Source organism: Varanus komodoensis, unplaced genomic scaffold (genome assembly GCF_004798865.1).
Source record: "Varanus komodoensis strain SLA01 unplaced genomic scaffold, ASM479886v1 scaffold29_1, whole genome shotgun sequence".
In the NCBI taxonomy this organism is placed as follows: domain Eukaryota; kingdom Metazoa; phylum Chordata; class Lepidosauria; order Squamata; family Varanidae; genus Varanus; species Varanus komodoensis.
The window spans coordinates 5,049,949-5,071,169 of record NW_025335759.1 but is presented as its reverse complement, the minus strand read 5'-3'; the positions used below and the strand labels follow the sequence as shown (position 1 = coordinate 5,071,169).

The 21,221-nt window shown below is 47.4% G+C and overlaps 1 protein-coding gene across 1 annotated transcript; it reads left to right on the top strand.

Annotated features, from left to right (window-relative positions):
* The first annotated feature begins 7,716 nt into the window (after window positions 1–7,716).
* On the top strand, window positions 7,717–18,220 carry FCN3 (ficolin 3). The gene is given in 10 exon segments (XM_044435275.1): window positions 7,717–7,807; window positions 10,545–10,667; window positions 11,252–11,287; window positions 14,903–14,989; window positions 14,992–15,029; window positions 15,337–15,450; window positions 15,453–15,471; window positions 16,795–16,871; window positions 16,874–16,974; window positions 18,004–18,220. Coding segments are annotated over 10 exon segments (903 nt in total).
* The last annotated feature ends 3,001 nt before the right edge of the window (window positions 18,221–21,221 follow it).

The window sequence follows — 21,221 nt, the reverse complement described above, 5'->3', positions numbered from 1 at the left end:
CCAGGGTCCATTTAAGCCGGTCACTCACAGCAACCTCTCAAGTTTTATTAATTAGAAGTCAGTTAGCGGCACATCAGTTTCGGAAGAACTGGTGGTCTGAAGCCTTGATAGCAGAAACAGGGGGCCCACTATGGACCCTTTGCATTTATTTTCAATGGCGAAACTAGCGCTCTCAGGTCAAAGGGCAGGGACTTCCTTGTTCCCTCTGATCTCAGATGCAGATATTTGCAGGGTGAAGAGTGGATTTCCCCAGCAATAAAATAATGTTTTGAGATGAGCCATTCCATGTAAACACATTCAATACACGTGCATGCACAGAGATGGGGGTCAAGGCAGTGACCTGAATTTCTGGACTCTCCTTGGGAAGGAGGGAACATCTCCGCATCAGAATTTACCATGACACCACTGTCTGTCAATGCGAAACAGCCAGTTGCTTGTTCTCCACCCGGCAGAAGTGCCAACAATAGAAACTGGTCCTTGGAAAATGTAGGGAAGTTATATTTATACCCCCACCATCCTCCTCCTCTTGTGAGCCCAGAAGCTCACACATGCTGGGCCGGGTGAATGCAGGTATATTCTCTAGTTAGCTGCCTTTTCCTTCTACCCCTTGAGGAATGAATTCTGTGTGTTTCTTGCTGTGCCTTTTTTGTGTTGCCGTGTGATTTTTGCGTGCTGATTTTTGCTGGGACCTCCTTCTGTGGGAGGGAAAGCAGGAGGGAGACTAGCTGAATTACTGTAACAACTTCTGAGATGAAGGCTTGTGATCCTGAGTTCCTGATTAAAGCTTGTGGGAGCCTGATTCTCTCCAGGGTCCGTGGTGCTGTTGGGCATCTTCCATCTGCAGCGTTGCTTGGGTTGGGAGTGCATCAGCTGGAGGCAGGGGACCCAAAGGAGCAGTGTACGGAAGGAACCTCAGGCCTGCCCGACTCTCTCATGGTGATGGTGGTGGGCTGGAAGCCACGTTGGAGGGGGTGGATGGAGACTGTTGGAAGCCACCCAGTAGCTGCTGAAGAAATGCTTTGCAGGCCCTCCATCCTATATCGGCCTCTGCGCCTTCCGTTATTGCTCATTCTGGTAGCCGAACTGTTATGGGCACCAAAGCCGTTGCTTGGACCCACTGCATTCACTCCAGTCCTGTAGAAGCAAGTGAAGGCCACCAAATCTGGTGACCAAATAGTTTCAACTTCTTTTTAAGTGATGGGAGGGGAGCAGAAAATAAGCCTATAAGTTTCTGGTCCTCATGATAGTGACTGTATACCTGAAAGCAGGTGGACACGGCATGATGAGATTGCAGAAGCATGATATGGTTTGGGGTCAAGGGGTGTGTGAGTGTAGTACCCAGGGAAGCAAAACACAAATTCTGTAGGCTGTATTGTATAAAATTACTAAAATCAGGCCCGCTTGCTTCACCCAGCAGAAATTGCTGTGGTGGAATTTCAGTTCTGCTTTTGGCTCTGTGATGCTCTTAGTGCCTTCAGCACACCTCTGGATTAAAAGCAGAAGGGTCATGGGGAATTGTCCCTGTCACAGCCTTCTGTCATCTGGCAGCATACAGATGCATTGGGTCATGACTCCCATCAAAGGCCATGCTGACTGAGGATGATAGGAGATGTAGTCCACATCTAGCATGTACTGGGGGAGAAAGGCTGATTTATGGGAATGTCCCAAAAGCATTTCTGTCCACCCAGAGAACGCCCCTGTTCCCTGCAGGGAAAAGGAACCCAGAAGAACAGTGGCTATTTGCAGAAAAGTTGCTTTGGGAGGACGGAGCAGGGTCTGTTTTGCAACAGGGGTGTTGTTTTTTTATGGCTGAAGAAGGGGCAAAGGGCAGTGACCTGCCCTTGAACAAGCTCTCACTGCTGCAAGAAAGGGGGATGGGAGGGCGAACAAGTGACTTTTGTGCAAGTGACTTTTTCCATACCAGAAGTTAGCAAGAGATTCAGGCTGCACCTTTCCTCTCCTCTCTAGCACAGCAGTAACTTTGCTTTTCCTAACTGGTGCCTGATCCCATAAAGGGTCCAAACTCTTGGAACAGAAATAGCCAGTGCTGTTTACCCATGTGCAATTGATTTATTTTGTGGTTATTTGTATGTCTCATTATCCAGCCACGATTGGCTTCCACAGCAGCCTGGAATCACATGCCGTTGGAAGTTGCAGCCATGATGGGCTCACCTCTGACCAGGGAACCTCAGTAAACTATGTTTTCCTGGTGTTAACTTTCCTTGTGCCTTGGCTGGTGGTCCCAGCCAGAGCAAATTACCATTAGGGCCGTCCTTAAGCTTTGACAGAGCCATCCTGGGAAGAAAATTCCTGGTACTCCAGTTGGACTCACCGCCAGTTAAGCAAGTATAAGATTCCAAACTGAGCGCATTCTCTGCTCCTGTCTACTCAGAAGTAACTCAGTTGCACTCCTAGGGGCTCGTGCATTGAGCACCATGTAGAATGAAAGTGGCATGACCAGCTTAGCATTCAGACGGTCTTTCTCCCAACAGATTTTTCTCTTCCTGACTGATTCCTGATGTGAAATATTCCCCAGCTAATTCTCTGGAGATCTGCGTTCGTAGTCTTTGACAATGTATATTTTACCAACACTTGAGAGTTAGCATGTATTACCATCTAACAGCTCCCAGTGTTTGAAGGCTAACATGCAACGGAGCTTGCACCAGAGATAGTATTTGACGGGATGCGACGGTGCATGGCATCTAGCGTTTGAAGGCTTATCTTTTGCTGCCCTGCCCACCAAGCTCAAAGCCAGCAGGGTGCCAAGCAGCCTAATCTCCGCAGATGTTGCTGCGATAACCTCACAGCTGAATTTCACATCTTACCGTTTTGCACATAAAGATTTGAATGGCAGAACAGAATCTTTTACACACCTTGGTGCCCGACTACGTAAGCTGCACCTTTTGCATTTCCCAGATGTTTTTCATTCCAGGAGTGGAGAAAGCAGCAGTGAAGCTCTCCTGGTAAAGGTAGACTAGCTGGCATTTGGCCTGAGCAAGGGAGCTCCCAGCTGTCTGTGCTCCTGACTGGGGAGGTTCTTCCCCCTCTCCCTGCCTCTTCTTTGTTCCTTCACACTAGGATCTGATGGCTGATCTCCAGGGCGCTGTCTTGACATGTTTCTCTTGCGGAAGGAGAACCTGGTGGAGAGACGGCCAGTCTGGCCACATTCAGAAGGCAGGACAACTCTCTCTTTCCTTCAGACCGAGTTGCTGAAGCAGCAGACCTGCTCCAGATCAAAGAAACCAGCTGCTTCAGTGGGTGCTGCTTGGCTCAGATGCCTGGACCCTTTTAAACTTGCTGCAGAAATGGTATAAAATATGTACAAGACCTTTGACTAGCAACCACAAACTCTAGGGGGACTTTTCTCTGCTTCGTATTAAGAACCTCCTCAACCAAGTTGAGTTATGTTTTTTCCCCATGTAAAACTTGTTCTAGGTTGTTTTTGGTTCTCAGCCCACAGGAAATGATTTCTTCATTTCTCCACACCTAGTGGTTCTGCTCCTGCATCCTTGAGGCCCTGCTGCACATACTAGTTTGATTTAAAAAGGGCCTTCCCACTAGCACCACAGGTATTGTACGAAATACTAAATTAATCCATTGGCAGGGGAGTGCTGCTAGTCCTCATTACCTCCTGGATTTTTTCCTGAAATATTTTGCTTGCATTCCAGCATGCATTCCTAATATAATGATCCCCTTCCCCAGTCTCACTTCCTTACAAATTTATTCGTTCTTGCAGCCTGAACCAAACCTGGACTATCCAGTGCACCTGGAGGTGCTTTGCTTTATATGCCTTCCTTTCTCCCACAAAATGTGTAGCCAGGTCACTTTAAAATGTTGTTATCTTATGCAGTTGTCAAGACTCTTATGTCCTATGACTCTTATGTCGAATCTCTTGCACGAGAGGTCTGGTGGTCTCATTCATGCAATTCTTGGCAGAGAAATCTTCAGTCTGCCTTCTGGTACAGGCGTTGCGGTGGGGGGAGAGGGGGCACGACGGCAGGTTATGCTAAGCATAACTGATACAGGACCTCTTCAGGAACGGATCCTCAAAGACTCCCGTTTGGAGCTGCCTGCTCCACAGAGAAGCAGACCCCCTCCTATGGAACGGCGGTGAATGCAGGAAAAACAGAGACCTCTCAAATAAAATGGAATATTTGTGGAGCATTCTAGTGTTTTGTGCTTTGTGCATGTGAGCGGCGTGATGGCCAGATCTGTTGATGGCACAGTGTTATCCGGAGTGGCTTAGGGAGAAGAAGAAAAATTGTGAAGAATTCCAAAAGGACCACTGTGATCTGGGGAGGAAGATGACAATTGTGGTTTGGCGTAAGTCAATGTCAAGCGATGCACACTGAGACCCAATACATGCATCCTTTGTCATATACGCCAATGGGATTGCCTAACAGGTACTTCAAGAGGCAGCATTCCTTGCATTACCAGTTAGAAGCACAGCTCTTTCCACTGGATGATCCGTGCAACTTATGCAGCCAAACTGCGGGGATGGCACTGTGGCGTGGCCTTCAGAAGAAAGCCCGAAATGTCTTGCTGGAGTATCCTCATACAGTCAAACAGTGCAGCTCCTTTTACTTTCTTGGAGTAACTTTCATGGAGACTCTGAATGGAAAACAAACCTTGCAATGCTTAAATCCGCAGCATTAAGGATGGTAGGGTCAGCTTTACACTTTTCCTATACAAAGGGTGGATGCTTGATTGACCCGGCACTAAAATTATTCATAAGCAAGGTTGTCCCTCATCTCCTGGGTGTTCAAGGATAGGCTGGGTATGTACATGGTAGGCATGTCATGAGTGGAGCTGGCTGGAGACGGGGGTCAGACTAGATGGCCTGGGAGGCCCCTTCTGACTCACTCTGTTTCTATGTTTCCTATATGGAGCTGAAGAATGGGGTTGGAAGGAGGATATTCTGGCCAATCTGGAGGTAATCTAAAACCAGTTTTTAAGGTGAATGCTATCCCTTCCCAGGGGAGGTTCTGCTTCTCTGATGAAAGTTGGACTCCCCTCTCTTAGGGCTCGGGTACACCTCATAGTCATAAAATATTGGAAAAAGAATACATTTTCAAGTTCTATTTGTACAAGTTACCCAAGTAGACAATTTTCCATTCTTTAAAGATTTTGGGTGACTAGCTGATATCCCCAACAATAAGCTGAGAGGGTCTTTCACTGCTTTGTGTTTTCAGTCCATGCAAACATCTCTTTTTATGAGTTGTTGTTCTCACACTCCAGCAGAACACTGGGTATGTATTTGTGATTCTCCTGCAAGAGAGAATCTTCCCCATTGCCTGATATGGCCTCTCCCCCTGCTTCCTGGGAACAGACGGGGGAGGGTCTCCCACCCAAAATGAATGCTTAGCTGTAGGAGCTTCCCGACAAGAGGTGGTACATAGGCACGAAGCTTGTGCGTGTGAATGCTCAGAGAACCACTCGAAGAACAACAGGTACAGGTAAGCGACCTGCCTTTCTTTTTTCTTCTCAAAACTGGGTACTGCTGTTCTCACACAAGGATGTACTGCATGGAATGCATGTCAGCTCTGAAGCTCGTACCCCTTCTAAGAATTATGATGTCGTTCTGAGTGAATTCCTGAGTCGAGGAGTTAAAACCTAGCTGCAGGGCTGCCTAAGGCATGGGATTAGAGGTCTTTCAGTGTGCCTTGGCTGGGCAGCCACAGTTGTAAGCCACAGCGGGAACCTGTGAACTGTTATTTAATTTTCTACAATGCCATATGTAGGGCATTGTGGGAAATCAAAATGGCAGCTTCTGATGGCAGCCACCAGGTGCATTTTTAAAGATGATTTTAAAAAATGCTTTTAAGGCAATTTACTCAGCTGCATTTCTATAGCACTCCTTTAGCCAAACGTCTCTGGCTGATTCACTAGAGGAAGGTTAAAAGTATAAAATTTGCAAATGCAGTAAAACATCCACTGAAAAAAACCAAGGTAAAACCAGCAGCAGTGTGTGAATCTTAATACAGAAGGACTTAAAAGCCTGGGAGAATGAAAAAGTGTCCACCCGATGTTGAAAAAACTGCTGTGGGGGTGCCAAACAAGCCTCTCTGGGGACACCAGGGTGCCATAACCCACCTGGCTTCCTTCAGCAGATCTCAGAAGGGGCCTTGGGAGATGGGTAGGTATGCAAGGGAGGAGAGGTTTTGTCAGGTAAACTGTTCCGAGCTTTCAAGGTCAATACCTTTGGAAAGGAGATCCAGAAAGCAGTGATGGGGCTGGCAGAGTGCTGTGTGCAAATGCCAGGGCTTGGCAAAGCCAGCAGACAGCAGATGATGGGTAGGAGAGATGCAGTCTGACACAATCGCAGGGCACCAGACTGAGATGTAGGCCTCCTCCTCCAACCTGGTACCCTCCAGATATTTTTGGCTACACCTCCCAGCACCTCCAACCATTGGCTTTGCTAGTGAGCACTGGGCTGGAGAAGCCTGCGATCGTGGGAACTTGTCTAGAAAACATTCCGTATGTCTTCAGTTCCCTATTTTGCATAGCTGGAAGGGCTGCAACTGCCTTCATTGCCATCTTGTGAGTATGCCAATCCCAAAGAACTGGCTCTTGATTGGACTCCAGACCATCTAAAATAGTGGCTGTGAGCACATTTTAACATGCATTTGAAGGCTGGGAAAGTAAACCGATACAAGGACATGCTGAGAGTGTTCTTTCCTTCAAAGGGCGTGGTGTTTCCTCCATGGTGTTTTAGGAAAGCGTGCCTTATGATAAGCATTGTCCTTTGTTCCAAGTCTCCCTCCAACACAATTGGCCCATTCACCATCCACAGGGCACTTAAGCTGTGGCAGAAAGTCATTTTTAACCTTCCTCTTCAACGGAACCTAAACACTGGGGAAGTTGTCTTCGGTGCCTGCCATCTATACTGATGGTGAGCTCAGCTTGCCAGTCCTGATGTATCTGAAGTGGCATCGTCCATGCATGGGGATCCATCAAGGCTTTGGGTGAAAGGGAACTCCAGAGGGAACCCCAAAGAGCTCTGTGAGATCATCCTATGGTCAGTGGTCCCAGAATGCTGGGCGTCTGTGCAGGGCAAGAATGGAAATTCTGGTTTTGGGGCAAGAGGCATGAAATGAAGTGCCCTCAGAAATGGCACGGGCAGCTGAATTGCTGGACCAGGATGGATCTACACCACAACATTTAGTTGCAGGTCTCCTTCGTATTATGCTTATGGTTATAAGCAGCCCTGGTTTCAGGCTCAAGAAATGGTAAGAAAGGGGGTACAGAAGGGATGAGAGGTGTCGGGAGGGTTTCAAATGGAAGACTGGAATGCCTGTGGACTTCTTGTAAAATACCATGTTCGGGGCAGGGCAGTTACAGTTCAAACCGTCTCTGGAAGCACCCAAAGAGAGAGGAGCTGCCAGGAACTGCATGCAAACGGCACCCCTTTGCGATTCCAGTCTTGTGCATCCTGCAGCAAATAGAAAGATGAGTTCTCAGCACACAGTTGTGCAAGATGTGTAGAAGCGTTGTTGATCTGAATTGCTGTACATTTCGTACTGAAAATGGTTGTCCTCCTCAGAAGATCTCCAGGAAATGGGACAGTAATATCTTTGAAGACAGATTTGGGACAATGGTGGGAAATCTGTTTACTTGCCAAGATAAGCCTCTTGTAATGTCATTGTTCTCAGCAAGTATATAGTCAGCAGAAAAAGGACGAGAAGCAATAGAAAGAAGGTGAATTGCAAAGAAGAGATGGATCTGCACATACTTCCAAGGCTATTTGTGGTCTGGCTCTGGTTTTTCACCTGGGTAGAGGCGACTGATGATCCCAACGTATGTCCAGGTAGGAGATGATTCATTTTGTGATGGCAGTTGAAGAGGGGAATTCGTTCCCTTAGGTCAGGTCAGACCAAATTCACCATTGCCTACAACAGAGGAATGGAAAAGCAAGACTGGGGACTGCTGGCAGATGGCTGGGCACTTGGCCGCCAAGCTGCAGCAGGAAGAGCAACTCAGCTGTGTTCAGTTTCTAGCTTCTTCCATGGCTGGCATTCTGCCATTGCTCATCTCGTTCCCCAAGTTCTCCCTCACCTGCAAAATGGGAATATTCATGGGTTGTCCTTGGCTAGAGCCTTCTGCAACTCTACTGGCCGCCTTGAACACTGATGCCCAAAGCCCCGTTCAGTCGTAATGCAAATGGAGATTTCTATTGGCATTCACAAGATATGCCTGTATAATTGACTCCCTCTGCTGTCTCTAATTAGTGGATCTCCAGGATCCCACAGGAAAAAAAAATAAACCCCACAAGCAGGAGGTCCACCCAGCCACATCCATGGAACTGACCAGCAGCAAATCTCTGGGGTTTCAGACAAAATATTTTCCTAACCCCAGCCCGAGCTGCTGGGTGTTGAACGAGGGCCTTCTACACTCCCACATGGCCTCTCCCATAAGTGGGAACCCCACAGCATCACCCAGGACTACGGTAGGGGAGATCCCTTTTGCAGAGAATCCTACCATTTCCCACTGTGTGGGGAAATGTTGCATTTTCCCACACAGTGGAAGAAGGCAGAGGAAGTCCTGCTTCCGTGAGACAGAGCTTTTTTTAATGCCAGTGGTGGGTGATCTGCATGCAGCTGGTGGAACAGCTGAGGTGCCACATTATTTTGGGCTCTTCCGCAAAGCGCAGGGATGGGGAGAAGGGAATGGTGGTACTGCCGCCGGGGTGTCACAGGCCAAAGGTGCTGGAGATGCTAGATCCAAGATGGGGGACTGACTCAGCCTAATTTTAAATGGCTTCTTCCATTCGAGGGATGAGACCAGAGCTTTGTTAAGAGGTTTGTTGGGGAAGGAGGAATAATGGCAGATGGATGGAGGGATGGACAGAGGGATGAATAAGGAGAAGGAGAAAGAAGGGAGCGGCGGCAACAGAGAGAAAAGCAGTGGCAGAGAGAGGAGAGGGGAAGAAAGGATGGCAGGAAAGAGAGAATAGCAGGATAGCAGAAAGAAAAAATTCAGGTGCATTTTTGGCTCTGGTTCCATTTCCAACTTTCCACCCTAACCATCACCAGCATATAGCCCCTCCTCTCTACCTGGATTACTTCCAAGAGGAAGCAGTCCTTGACAGAAAGGGCTCCTCCCCCCCGCCCCCCGCCCCCGCCAGCAGCAGTGCAGCAATAACCCACACAAGGTTCTTCATTACTGCCGGAGTCTCCGCCAGAAAGCGTGGGGGACAGTTTCATTTCCCAGCAGCTCCGCAGTGTGATTTGAGCCAGGGGAGCCACAATTTGTCAGAAACAGTTGTGGCGGCTGGGAAGACATTGTCTGGAGCAACACAATCAATAATGGCACACAACTGTCTCCCCCCTGCCCCCCCCCCCGCCACAAAAGCCACTTTAGAGGCTCTTGATGCTGTGCACTGACACTCTTCTGAAAGCTGTGGGAAGAAAGAAGGGTGGAAAGGCAGGAAAGGTGCTGCTGTTTGGTAAGGTGTGGAGGCGCCTGGGGGAAGAGCAAACTCTGGGAAGACAAGATGGGGGGGGTGCAGGGAGAGGGGGGAGAGGGAGAGATCCAGGGGAGAAAGTAAAGGAAACGGGACACCCGAAGAGCGCGGGGGAGCACAGGGGTTGACTGGTCCAAAGTCCTTCACTCCTGGCCTCAGTCCAGAGTGCACAGTGCTACACAACACTGTGTGGGCCTTCCTGTGTGTAAAAGAAAAAGCGTGTCCTTTATCCGTTCTCCTCTCCTGAAATTCCACCCCCCATCAGCGGTGATGGCGCTGCAAGGATGTTTGGAGATGTGATCAGGAGCATTTCTCTGAGTGGCTGGAGACACAGTGCAGCGTTTGTCAAGGGTTACGCTCAGGATTGCTAGATCGATTCCACCTGGTGCCCTCCAGATGTTCTGGCCTGCGACCCATGATGCAGCTCGGCCCTTTTAGACCCTGGACTTAATGGTCTTACAAGGATCACTTTTAGAGGGACATGTGTACAAATTCAGTTGTGACGTGTAACTAACATTTTTCTTCATCCTGCAACCGGCATTCTTTACCAGCCTTCCCCACCTTGTGTCTTCCAGACACATTTGGACTGCAACACCCAGTATTCCCACTCGATTATCCTGCTGGATGGGAATTCTGGGAGCTGTGGTCCAAATGCCTCTGCAGGCCACCAGGGTGGGGAAGGCTGTCCTTTGCTTTTACATACTTGGTATATTAGAACAATTAAAACAACAAAACTGTTTGGCCATTTTGGTTGGGTTTTTTAAGCACAATTTCTGAGCCTGCTTGTCCAGTTTCGCATTTAAGCCCACTTAAAGCATAAGCATTGTGACTTCGGGTGCAAAGCAGATTTTGGCATTGCCACCCTGAAGCTCCCCACTCTTGGCGGTCACAGGAGGGCATCCTTAGCCGCAGGGCCCCAGACTCCAGCTGCAAGGTCCAGCCTTAGCTTGTACCACCAACTCCGGGTGTCAGCAATGCCAAACAGCATGGCTGAAGGTCAAGAATCCTGCAAACGACACACAATTTGGTTTGCATCTGCAAAGGACACACCATTTTCCTCCATCATGTTGTCTTTCCACAGAGGTGAAGATCGTAGGTCTTTCTGGCAATGAAAGGCCTGCCATTTTGCAAGGGTGCCCTGGTATCCCTGGAGCAGCAGGAAGCCATGGAGAAAAGGGGGAACCTGAACCACCTGGCCTAAAAGGTATTAAAGAAGTGGGAGTGATGTCATACTGAGAGGCCCACCTAAGCTGCTGTTCTCTACTTACAGGCATTCTGTTTGAAAGTCTGAATTCAACTGAAGGATAAAGAACCCCAGGAAGGGATAGTGAAGGCCTTGAAATCAACCATCAGTTAGTACATGATCAACAGGTTCACCTGGTCACCGTAATTTCCCCACTCACTATGTGAAATGTATATTAAATTATAGTCCCTGGGCAGAACCTCATGAGACCTCTGTTGAGTCCCGTCCACCCTGCCACTTCCCACCTTCAAGCAGGGCTCACAGATCTTGTGGAACCAAGATTTGGTATGCCTGAATCAACTGCAGACAAGCAAAAGTCACTTCTGGCATGGGAGGAGTCCCCACACGAATCATGAAGCAAAACTTTCAACTCATTTCAAGGCTTCCTCTGGGACATCCGATATCTGTGCTGTCCAGGCAGTAGACAACTTTCCTTAGTTTCTGCAAAATGTTTCTCATTTTAAAGTAAAACTAACTTTTCCACAGCTGTCGTTTCATCTCAGACCTTTCACGGTGCCCCTCACACCCTTTTGCCTCTCTTTCAGGTGACATGGGAGCACCTGGGAAGCAAGGACCAAAAGGTAACCTGCCAGAGATTTGGACTCATTCGATCCAGTTAGGAGATCCTTGGCCATTTGCTGTCAGTTTTGAGCTGCCATCCTGCTCCTTCAGCTTGCCCCCCCCCCCCCCACACACACACACTTCATTGGGAAGTTCATCTTCTTTCAAAAGAAGAGCACACTGCCTTTTCTCTGCCATGTGTTATCATTTTGCCATCCACACCGAGTAGCTGAACCCCCATTTCTTTCCTGTGTCTTTTACTTTGGACATATCTGAAGACTTTTGTGTTGCTTTCGGCATCCCTCACTAGCCTCAGTTCATTCTAGCATTAGCCTTCCTGATGCTCTCCTGCAATTCTGTGCTACCTGTCTGTATTCTTCCTTTGGGTCTGGCCTTCTTCCACTTCCTAGACATGTCCTTTTTATTTTCAGATCATCTCTAAGCTTTGTGTGAAGCCACGTGGGCTTTTGCTGTTGTCTTCTACCCCTTTTCCTTGTTGAAACTGTTTATAATTGTACCTTTAGAATTTTCTTTTTTAAAAATTCCCACCCATCTTGGACTCCTTTTCTCATTAGAGTTGCTAGCCATCAGTTACTTGCCAATGAGTTACTTATCATTGTTCTGAGTTTATTAATATGAGCTTTTTTGAATCTGGGGTAAATGTTTGGCTACATTTGGCTTTTGCTTCCTTTGGAATCAAGAATTCAAGTCTTGCATGGTCAGTTTCCCCCACAGTTCCCATAGCTGCCCCCTTGTCTGCTAGCTCTTCCTTGTTGGTTAGTACCCAGTCAAGAATAGTGGTCCAACTCTCTGTTCAAGAGCAATTGAACAGCAATGCATGTTAGGAATTCCCTGGACGGGCCATGTTTGGCAGAATTTGTCTTTCAACAGATATTAGGGGAATTAATAGTGGCTTACATACCATAAAACATGAAACCATGGGTTTGCCTGAGCACTGAACAGGGATCTCATTCAAAATGTTTTCCCAAATGAGAATGGGAGAAACCTGCCATGACAGGTAAACTGGCACCATAATTAACTGTGGTTGCTTTTATGAACATGGCCAAGCCCATTATTTCTTGCATATGCACTGACAGCATGTGAGGATGATGGGAGATGAAGACTAACCATAACTGAAGTCTGAAGGTTGGGAAATACATGAATAGCCTGTTCTGTTGCAGCATGAGGCTCCTAGTGTCAAGTCAAGGCAGGTCTTTCAGAGCAGAAAGCAGAACCTTGGACAGTCCCCAGTGGGCCCTGCTGACTGAGCTACAGAAAGCTGTTGCTTCAGCAGTGAGTCAAAGCCACCAGAGGCCTTATTGGGCCTGCATGAGACTCTGCCCCCTTGAAGGAACCAGCTGTGTTCCTTAAAGGACCTGATTCTGGATCTTTTGACTCCTGCAAGGTCTAAGAAAGGCAGAGACTGCTTGGGAGACCTGTCTTCTGATTCAGAGGTGGGGGTTGGGCCATGTTGGGTGGATGGGAAAGCCTAGGGAATGGAAATTGAGGTTCTGGTGAGGGAAGGAGGCCTCAGCCTCATCCTAATCTGAGTCTCCCTGTGGGACCCCAAGGCCAGAGCCAGGTCAGTGTGTCTCAGCTTGTGCTTATTTGCTCCGTAATGTGTTTGGTTTCTTTAAATACCAGGCAAACCCCCGGATCTTTTGTCCCTGTGTGAGAATGGTAAGCTTTTTTATTGCCTCTTCAAGGAAATGCCCCCAAATGCCTGCACTTCCTCCAGTTCCTCCTGTTGATGGCAGCACCACAGGACCTACTGCAGTAAGAAAATGAATCAGTCTGGAGTTTTTCAAAGCCGGAAATTGTCTCTGCTTTAAAGCGATGCTCAGACTTTGAAATTCCACGGTTTTTCTTTCATTCATTATAATTGATTTAACATCCCCTTTTCATGGAAAGAAGCTCAGCTGAGCTACTGATAAAATTCCAGGCATCACTACCCATGGCTGAAGCTGCATCTAAAATGCTTCAAAAGCGCCGATGAATAAAGCTTTACATGTCTTATAAATGTAGTCTGATCGAGACTAAGGGGCAGCTCCCTCACCCAGAACCAGTTAGAAACATGGAATAGCAATCATTATCCATGTAATTTTAATCCAGTGATTGTCAGAACATTTCTAGATTAAAACATGCGGATTTATTGAGGACACACAAATTACAAAATGGAAAAAACCCCCATCCTTTCAATTATATCTACCTTGTCATAGATATGTTAGATGTTTAACACAAACAAAGTGGGTTTTAAACTGTGTTAACAATAATAGGATTTATTACTATATTTTTATCCCACCTTCTTTCCTGTAAGGAATCCAGGGCAGTTTACATAGTCTTCCTCTTCTCCCTTTTATCTTCACAACAGCATTGTAAGGTAGGTTAGGCTGAGAGTCCGTGACCGCATGCCCTGAAATGTGGGCTGGTCTTAATCCACTGTAGGCAAAGGATCAGTAGCTAAGTAAAGCCTAAGCAGTGCCCAAGATCCCGGGGCCCTGGCCTTGGACTCGTGCCTGCCATAGAGAACAGTCATTCTGGGTGACTGAACCAACAGCCACCCGCCATTTTGAATTCCCACACTGTCTCTGTTTTGCAGCTTTCTGGGGCACTTCAGCAAATTCACCTGGGACTCATCAGTTTCATGGCCTGGTCCACTGCCAGGTAAGCCCACTAGATCTCACCAACACAGGAAGGTCCTCCTCAAATTTGAGCCCTGCTACAAGCAGAACTATGTGGATTCTCAAATGGGAACTTGCTAAATGCTGCCCCTGAGAATGGCCACTGTCCAGCTACCTCCCTCCTCTCACTCTGAACAGTTGGATAATTTTCCCCCGAGCTCCGACATCACAGCACCCTGCATTTCCTAACCTTCCAGTTGCCAGAGTCCCAGTGCTTTGACTCTCCAGTCAGCACAGATGGCTGGGTCCAGCCGCCACTTAAATTTCCCACCATATCCCAAGGCAACGCTACATCAGAAGCATCTGCCGCAGGGTGCTTTAGTCCAAAGCGCCCTCAAGCAAACCTTGAGTTGGGTCCTGTTGCTCTGCATGCATGTGCACACATGTGTACACACACACACACACACACACACACACACACACACAGAGAGAGAGAGAGAGAGAGAGAGAGAGAGAGAGAGAGAGAGAGAGAGATTGTCAAGACCATGAGATTTATATAGATTCAAGTTCCAAGATTCCTGAAACTTGGAACTAAGGGGACTCTACAGATGTGCACATCAGGATTATTTTGTTTTTAAACCCCCTTAATTTTCATGTGTTCATGCGGTTGAAGCCTGCAATTGAATCTTCAGCCAGTCAAGAGAGACTTCCCTAACCAGTACATGCTTTGCAGTCCATAAAGCATGAAGCCAGGAGAAACTGGAAAACCAGGGATCATTGTGCACCTGCCCCCTTTCCCATGCTGTGGGGCAGCCTCCTCTCAAAGGAATGGAACAGGCAGACACTTGAGGAGCATAGGGGGTTATAGGGGTGCACCATGGTGCCCCCCCCCCCACACACACAGAAGAACATGGGAGGCTTCCTCATAGGAGATCCATGGTGGCCATGCTACCAAACAACTTTCAATGAATTCTGCCACTCTGTTGCATGTTGTCCTTTGGCACCTTTCCCCAGGTCCAGGGAACTGCAAGGAGCTCCAGAGCAAGGGGGAGCTCTTGAGTGGCTGGCACACCACCTGTCTGCAAGACTGCAGGTCGCTGAGGTCCTCTGTGACATGGGCACCAACGGAGGGGGCTGGCGAGTGAGTGGCTGTCCCTGCTGCAGGGTTGCTGGGCACTTCGTTGTCACAGCAAACTTTGCTTTTCCTGGTTTTGAGCATGGCTCATGACCATCTTGCAGGGATTCCCAATTCTGCCTGGTGATTCCCCACCCCATTTCATCTACGTCAAAAGGGCCGTTTATTCAAGTCAGCGGATAGTTTTTACTGCTGCCCTACAGAATGATACGTTGCTGTCATGCCACCATGTTTCCCCCCCCCCCCCAATGAAGGAATAACTTCCAGATGGAGCTCACCTCTCATTTGTGCTTTTCCTGCATTTCTTTCTCAGGTGTTTCAGAGGCGATGGGATGGCTAGGTTGATTTCTACTGCACCTGGAGTGCCTACAAGAAAGAATTTGGGAACCACTTGTCAGAATTCTGGCTGGGCAATGACAACATACTGTACATCTTCTCACACAGGAGGGTAACAGAACGGAGCCTTTTGACGTGGGGAATTGTTGCATGGAAGCTTGCGAGAGAGACCTGCTGTGCCCCTGCCAGCCTCTGGGAGGCAAGCGAGAGCTTTGTTGTCTCTCACAAGAAGAGAACCCTATTTACTGGCAGGGACCTGTCAGTACAAAATGTTAAAAACTGTGTTTAGGGCACTCTGTGAGGTTGTGTAACAGAGTGCAGAGCAAAGCAGGCAGGCCTCCCAGGGCAACTGCCAGGGACCTGGGAGGCCCCACCAGCAGTAACACCTGTTGAGATCCTCCATGTGGAACACCTGGATCCATGTGCCCCTATTTAAACTTCCCACCATCCCCTAGATTGGCACTACACGGAGTGCTCCATGGCATTGTGAGAAATTAAAATGGCTGTCCTGGAGTGAGGATAGCAGTGTCTTGGGGGGCAAATTGAGGCGAACCTACAAGAAGACCCACCAAAAGACACTTGATCTAGGCCCACTTTAGATCTGGGCCTAGCTCTGAAAATGATGCCACCTGGGTAAAACTAGAAGGATCGCTCAAATGATTCTTAGATAATGTCAGGGATCCCAAAGCTGACACTAGGAGCCTTCCAGTGTCTTAGGGCAGAAACTGAGCTTGGCAAGCTCCCATGAATGTGCTTATATTATGTTTTTATTTATTTTATGCAATATTTTGTAAGCCATTTTTAAGTTAATTTGATAACAAAGCAGAGTATAAATGTTTCAATGCAGAGTCAACATCCAGCAAGTTTTGGCAGCGACATCATGGCAGCCTGCTGTAGCAGAACGTTTTACAATGTATTGGTATATGTGTTTACTTAGAGTAAGCCAGAAGATACATAGTTCAGCCAGGCCCACTCTAGGGAAAGGATATCGTGCATAGGACTGCACAACACCAGCAAGAAGCAGAAATCAGGTTTCTTTAAGCATTTCTAGACAAAGCTCTTTAACTTCCACTTTGATTCCAGAATTAAGATCTGGATTCTGTGCAGTTTCTCCCACCTTTCCACACATGACCTCTACATAGTGCTGCAAATTAGTAGAATAGTGCAGCTACAGAAAGGAGAACCAGTGCTTTTGCAATTTCACAAAAGATACTGGATCTTCCCTCACTTAAAAAATAGCCCTGCAAAATTGCTTTTACAAACTGGAAGAGGAAAGCATTTGTAAGTATGCACGAATGAGAGATATCAAGCGCACAATCAGATTCTAGTTTAGAAAAGCTTTTTATTATTTGCTTCTTCCCATTTGCTTTGCAATGCTGGTTGAGAGATGTAAGAGATAAAAAAATATGCTGAACTGCTGCTCTCTTTTTCTCAGGAGTGCATGAGCTCCGGGTGGACCTGGTAGACTTTGACCACCAAAAAAGCTTTGCTTATTATCAGTCCTTCCGGCTCTGCTCCAGGGAGAAGAGGAGAACTACCGGCTTGCCCTGGGGGCATTTTTGAAGGCTCTGCAGGTGAGGAACTTCATTGCTGGGTTCACCTTAGATGTACTTGGGCATGTTGTTCTGTCTTCGTGTTACTTGCATGGAAATGGCACATTTATCATCTTGTATTTCAAGTTACAAAAACAAGGAAATTAAACATGAGAAAAAAGCACCTGACCAGTGGTGCAGTGTCATGTTTTGAAGTGCGGGCACTCAGCGTAAACATCTCCGTAGCCACACCCCAAAGAGACACCAAAAGAGCAGGTGGCGGAGTTGGCCCATTTTTTAAAAGTTAAAAGTTCTGCCACTTTTTATCTCCAGCAGGAACGGGTCTTTGGTCAAAGTGATGAGGTTTAATTGCACATTCAAGGGCAAATCTCTTCAAAATTCTTTGCATTACCACGGGGGCGGTGGGGGGGATATATTTTGCATGGAAAAATTAACTTCTCCCTATGTGGAGTAGGAATGAGACGAACCGTTTCAGAATCCGTCCCTCCAGCATCTGCAGATTTGCCCCTGTGCTTGGCCCAATCCTGCAGAGCAAGTCAAGCCAAGAGGAAGTCCATAAACACACAAGGACACCAGTTGCGCAACCTTCCCACCCACTGCTGCCGGAGGCGCCAACAGGGGGCTGTGCGTGGGTGCGCCAGGGTGCAGAAGACGGATGCCGCTTGTATAGTGCATGGGGTGCAATTCCTGCCAAGCACTCCACAAACGCTGGGAGCACTTGCTAGAAATTCAGACTCTGGGGTGCTGCCTCTCTGGCAGATTCCCCCCCCCCCCCCGCCCCAGACCGATTCCTGCTACATCTGGATTGTGGAGGCACTGTACTAACTGGGAGCAGGGAAATCCGGGGATGCTGGCTGACGCCATCAGCATCCCTGCCCGTGGCAAAGGGCTGGATCTACTACACGAGCCTTCCTCAACCTGGTGGCCTTCAGAGGCATTTGGGCTGCAACTCCCAGAATTCCCATGCAGCAGGGCCACTAACTGGGAATTCTGGGTGCTGCAGTCCAAACGTCTCTGGAGGGCACAAGGCTGGGGAAGGCTGAGCTACACCACTGGTCCAGGTCAGCTCTTGGTCTTGCAACATGCTGCAGTGCCGCTGCGATGGACATGATCCGGGGCTGGGAATCTTTGCTTGGTGCAGCAACCGCACAAGAAAGGGCTGCCAGGTGGTATTTGAACTGCTGCCACTCAAACCTGAACAGCGGCTACCCAGTTGGAGATCAGAAGGGCCGGCGGCATGGCATCGGCTGGGCCACAGGCGAGGGAGATGGCAAGTCCTGCACACACGCCGAGATAAAGATCCGTTGAGCAGGCCCCAAACGATGGCCTGCAGGTTAATAATAAATAAAGGAAGCAGAACCAAGAGTGCGAGTGCGCACACACACATGCGCGGTGTGTCCATTTTGCACATACTTCCAGGGTTGCGAAATTCTTTCTCATTTATTTATTCATAGCTTTAAATACTGTTCAGCTACTAGCGTTTCGGGATGGTCCTCCAGCAAGGACCTTTTTGCTGTACCTTTCTCTTTTTGAAAGGTATCAGAAAGAAGATTCATAAAGGCCAAGCTGTTTACATTGCCCACTTGGATCTCACCAGCAACTACAAGTTTTTAGAACATACACCGAGTATTTTATAGATTCTGAGCCACATGGGCCCAGCAGTTGGGCAGCTGATGACAAATAAGGTGAACACAGTCAGAAGAAGGTGAGAGGTCTGCAGAGAGGGCTCAATACAATGGCATTTGATTGCAGGATATTAACATAACCATCACAGGACTGTTGTGAGTCTTGGCATGCAAATGAGGCTGCTTGCAATGCTGTTAGCCTGGCATCCTGACCAGTTCTTACGGATCAGCAAAACTATAGCCCTGGCAGCTTCTTGGGGAAGCCATCAGGTCCCACTTGTTAAAGTAGCAGCAAATTCCTAACAGTAACCTGGCTTGGAATTTTTTTGGGTGCTTCCTGAGAAAGGCTGCAAGCATTTTATAACATAAAGACACATAAGCATCCCTTTTCTGCCAGGATTTATCTACATTTTCCCAGCAGTGCCTGGCCCAAAATCTCTCAGTGAGCTTCACAGCCAAACTCAGAGCTCCCAGGTGCCCAGTCTAACAGCCTCACCACCGTGCCACACTGGCTCGCTCTCCTCATCATCACCGCACCTAAAATATCTAGACTGAAGAAAGGGACAGAAATGTTTTGAACAGACGAACACTATAACCCATACACAAACAGAGTAAGGAGTTTCACAGCCACTGGAGGGACTTTTCTACTGGGAGTAAACATGCAAAGGACTGCACAGAGAGCACGGAAAAAACATTTCTCAACACACATTCACTGCATAACAAGACATCTGCTCGTAAAGCAGGGAAAGCATTTCAGAAATAAATCTACTGCACTTAAAATATTTCTTTGTCAACCCCCCCCCCGCCCAGTTTTAAAGCTTCATTCCCACGAAAAGAGAAAGAATGTGAAGAGTCTAAGTCATGTCACATGAACAGGGCAAACTTCCCCTCCCCCACCTCAGTTCATTTTCTGACTAAAAAGGAGACTGCAAGAACCAGTTCCTCCACAAATATGTAGCTAATCTGCTTCTCCTCTCTCAAAATCAGGCACAGATTCTCAAGTTGAAGTATGCGTTGGCTGGAAGGGTGTGGCGCTTTGCTATGGCAAGCAACTTTCCTCCCTGCAACATCTTTTCCCAGATGAGGCTTCCAAGAAATGACTAAGGAAGTTAATTTTTTTTCTAGGAAGGAAGAGATAATTGTCTACCTGGCAGGGAAGCCCGCCTCATCAGCTTCGTCCCTCCAACAACGTCACCTGGCAGGATCCATTCCATTAGGCTGATGTAAGAGAGAGAAGGCCACATCTTGGTTTGCTTCTCCCCTCTTCCCTCCTGATTGCCTTTCCTCTTGCATCATGTCATTATATTGTAGGCATCCAGGAAGGGACTTATTTCTAGTCTTTGTAAGTGGCACATGACAGATGGAGAGACAGCTCACAGAAACTTCTGGAATCCTGTCACTGCGTCCAATTATCTACATGGGTGTTTGATACTTTGTGAACTGTTAGCATCAAAAATATGCAAACTGAATAGGAACAGGGTTTTTTTTTGGGGGGGGGGGTTGGAAGCATTTATGTCCTTATCATGAGCCCCTTTCCTCAAAATAAAAAATAATGTTTCCTCAGCTTGGCCCTTACCCCTTTGGTCAAAGTCATAGAAGCTGTAGGGGATCTCTCTCTCTGTCTCTCATATCTCCATCCATCCATCCATCTCACACCAAAACTACCTGAGAAATTCTTGAAGAATTCTGCCCGATTTGCTGGAGGAAATCTTGAGTAAACAGAGCAAGCTGGGTGGAACATATCCCATATTTGGGGTGGTACTTTTTGAAAAGGAAATATTCTTCCTGTACTTTAAAAACTCTCATTTTTGAATAGAATTGTTTCCATACCTGGCTTATAGTCACTTCTTCAGGACTCCGCTTGTTTCTCCATCATCCCATTCCTTGCTATTCCCGGTGCCTCCCCTCTTTGTGCATCAGGTTTAAAATTGCAGAAAAGTTTGCCAGTGCCAAATCTGGTCCTTACTTTAGTCATGTCACAAAACGGGGGCCTCTTTTTTTCCATCTGATACCACTGACCCAACTATCATCACTTGGAAACTGTCCCTAGTGGGGGGTGTCTAATGAAAGCATTTAAAAAGTGGAATAGTGTAAGTCCATTATTATTTGATAGATCTTAATCTGACTTACTGAAGGAGCACTTCAACAAGAAATGTCATCGCAATTTAAATAATAACAACTGGAATGGAAAAGAACTAAAATGAAATGAGACAAGATGGAAGAAGCTGAAGAGAGTTGAGATGAGACAAAGCACAAGTGTTTTTGCTCTGCAAAAAATGTTAACGCAGCTCCTCATCTTTATATTTTTCACCAGCAGTCAAGATGTTAAAACAACTAGAAGTATTAATCGATCATAAGGACACAAGTCTCTACCGAAACGAGCATGTGGAAATGCACAGGATTTCTGCAGCCCTGTAGAAACACTGACCACAATTTCTGTTAAAGTATTTAGACACTAATATTGTCAAGTCTTTTTCAGCAGTGGATCTTTTAACATTAAGAGGGGTAGAAATTAATTATATTCTTCCATCCAAATTCAGTGGTATATGTTTGAGAGCTTGAGCCCAGACCATGGCATGGTAATTTGCTTTCTTCACAAGATACTCTCGTATTACTTATGGGGGCAGCTTTCCTTGCTGAAAGAGCGGCTTCCTTAGCTGGACAACACTTCTCAGCAACGCACA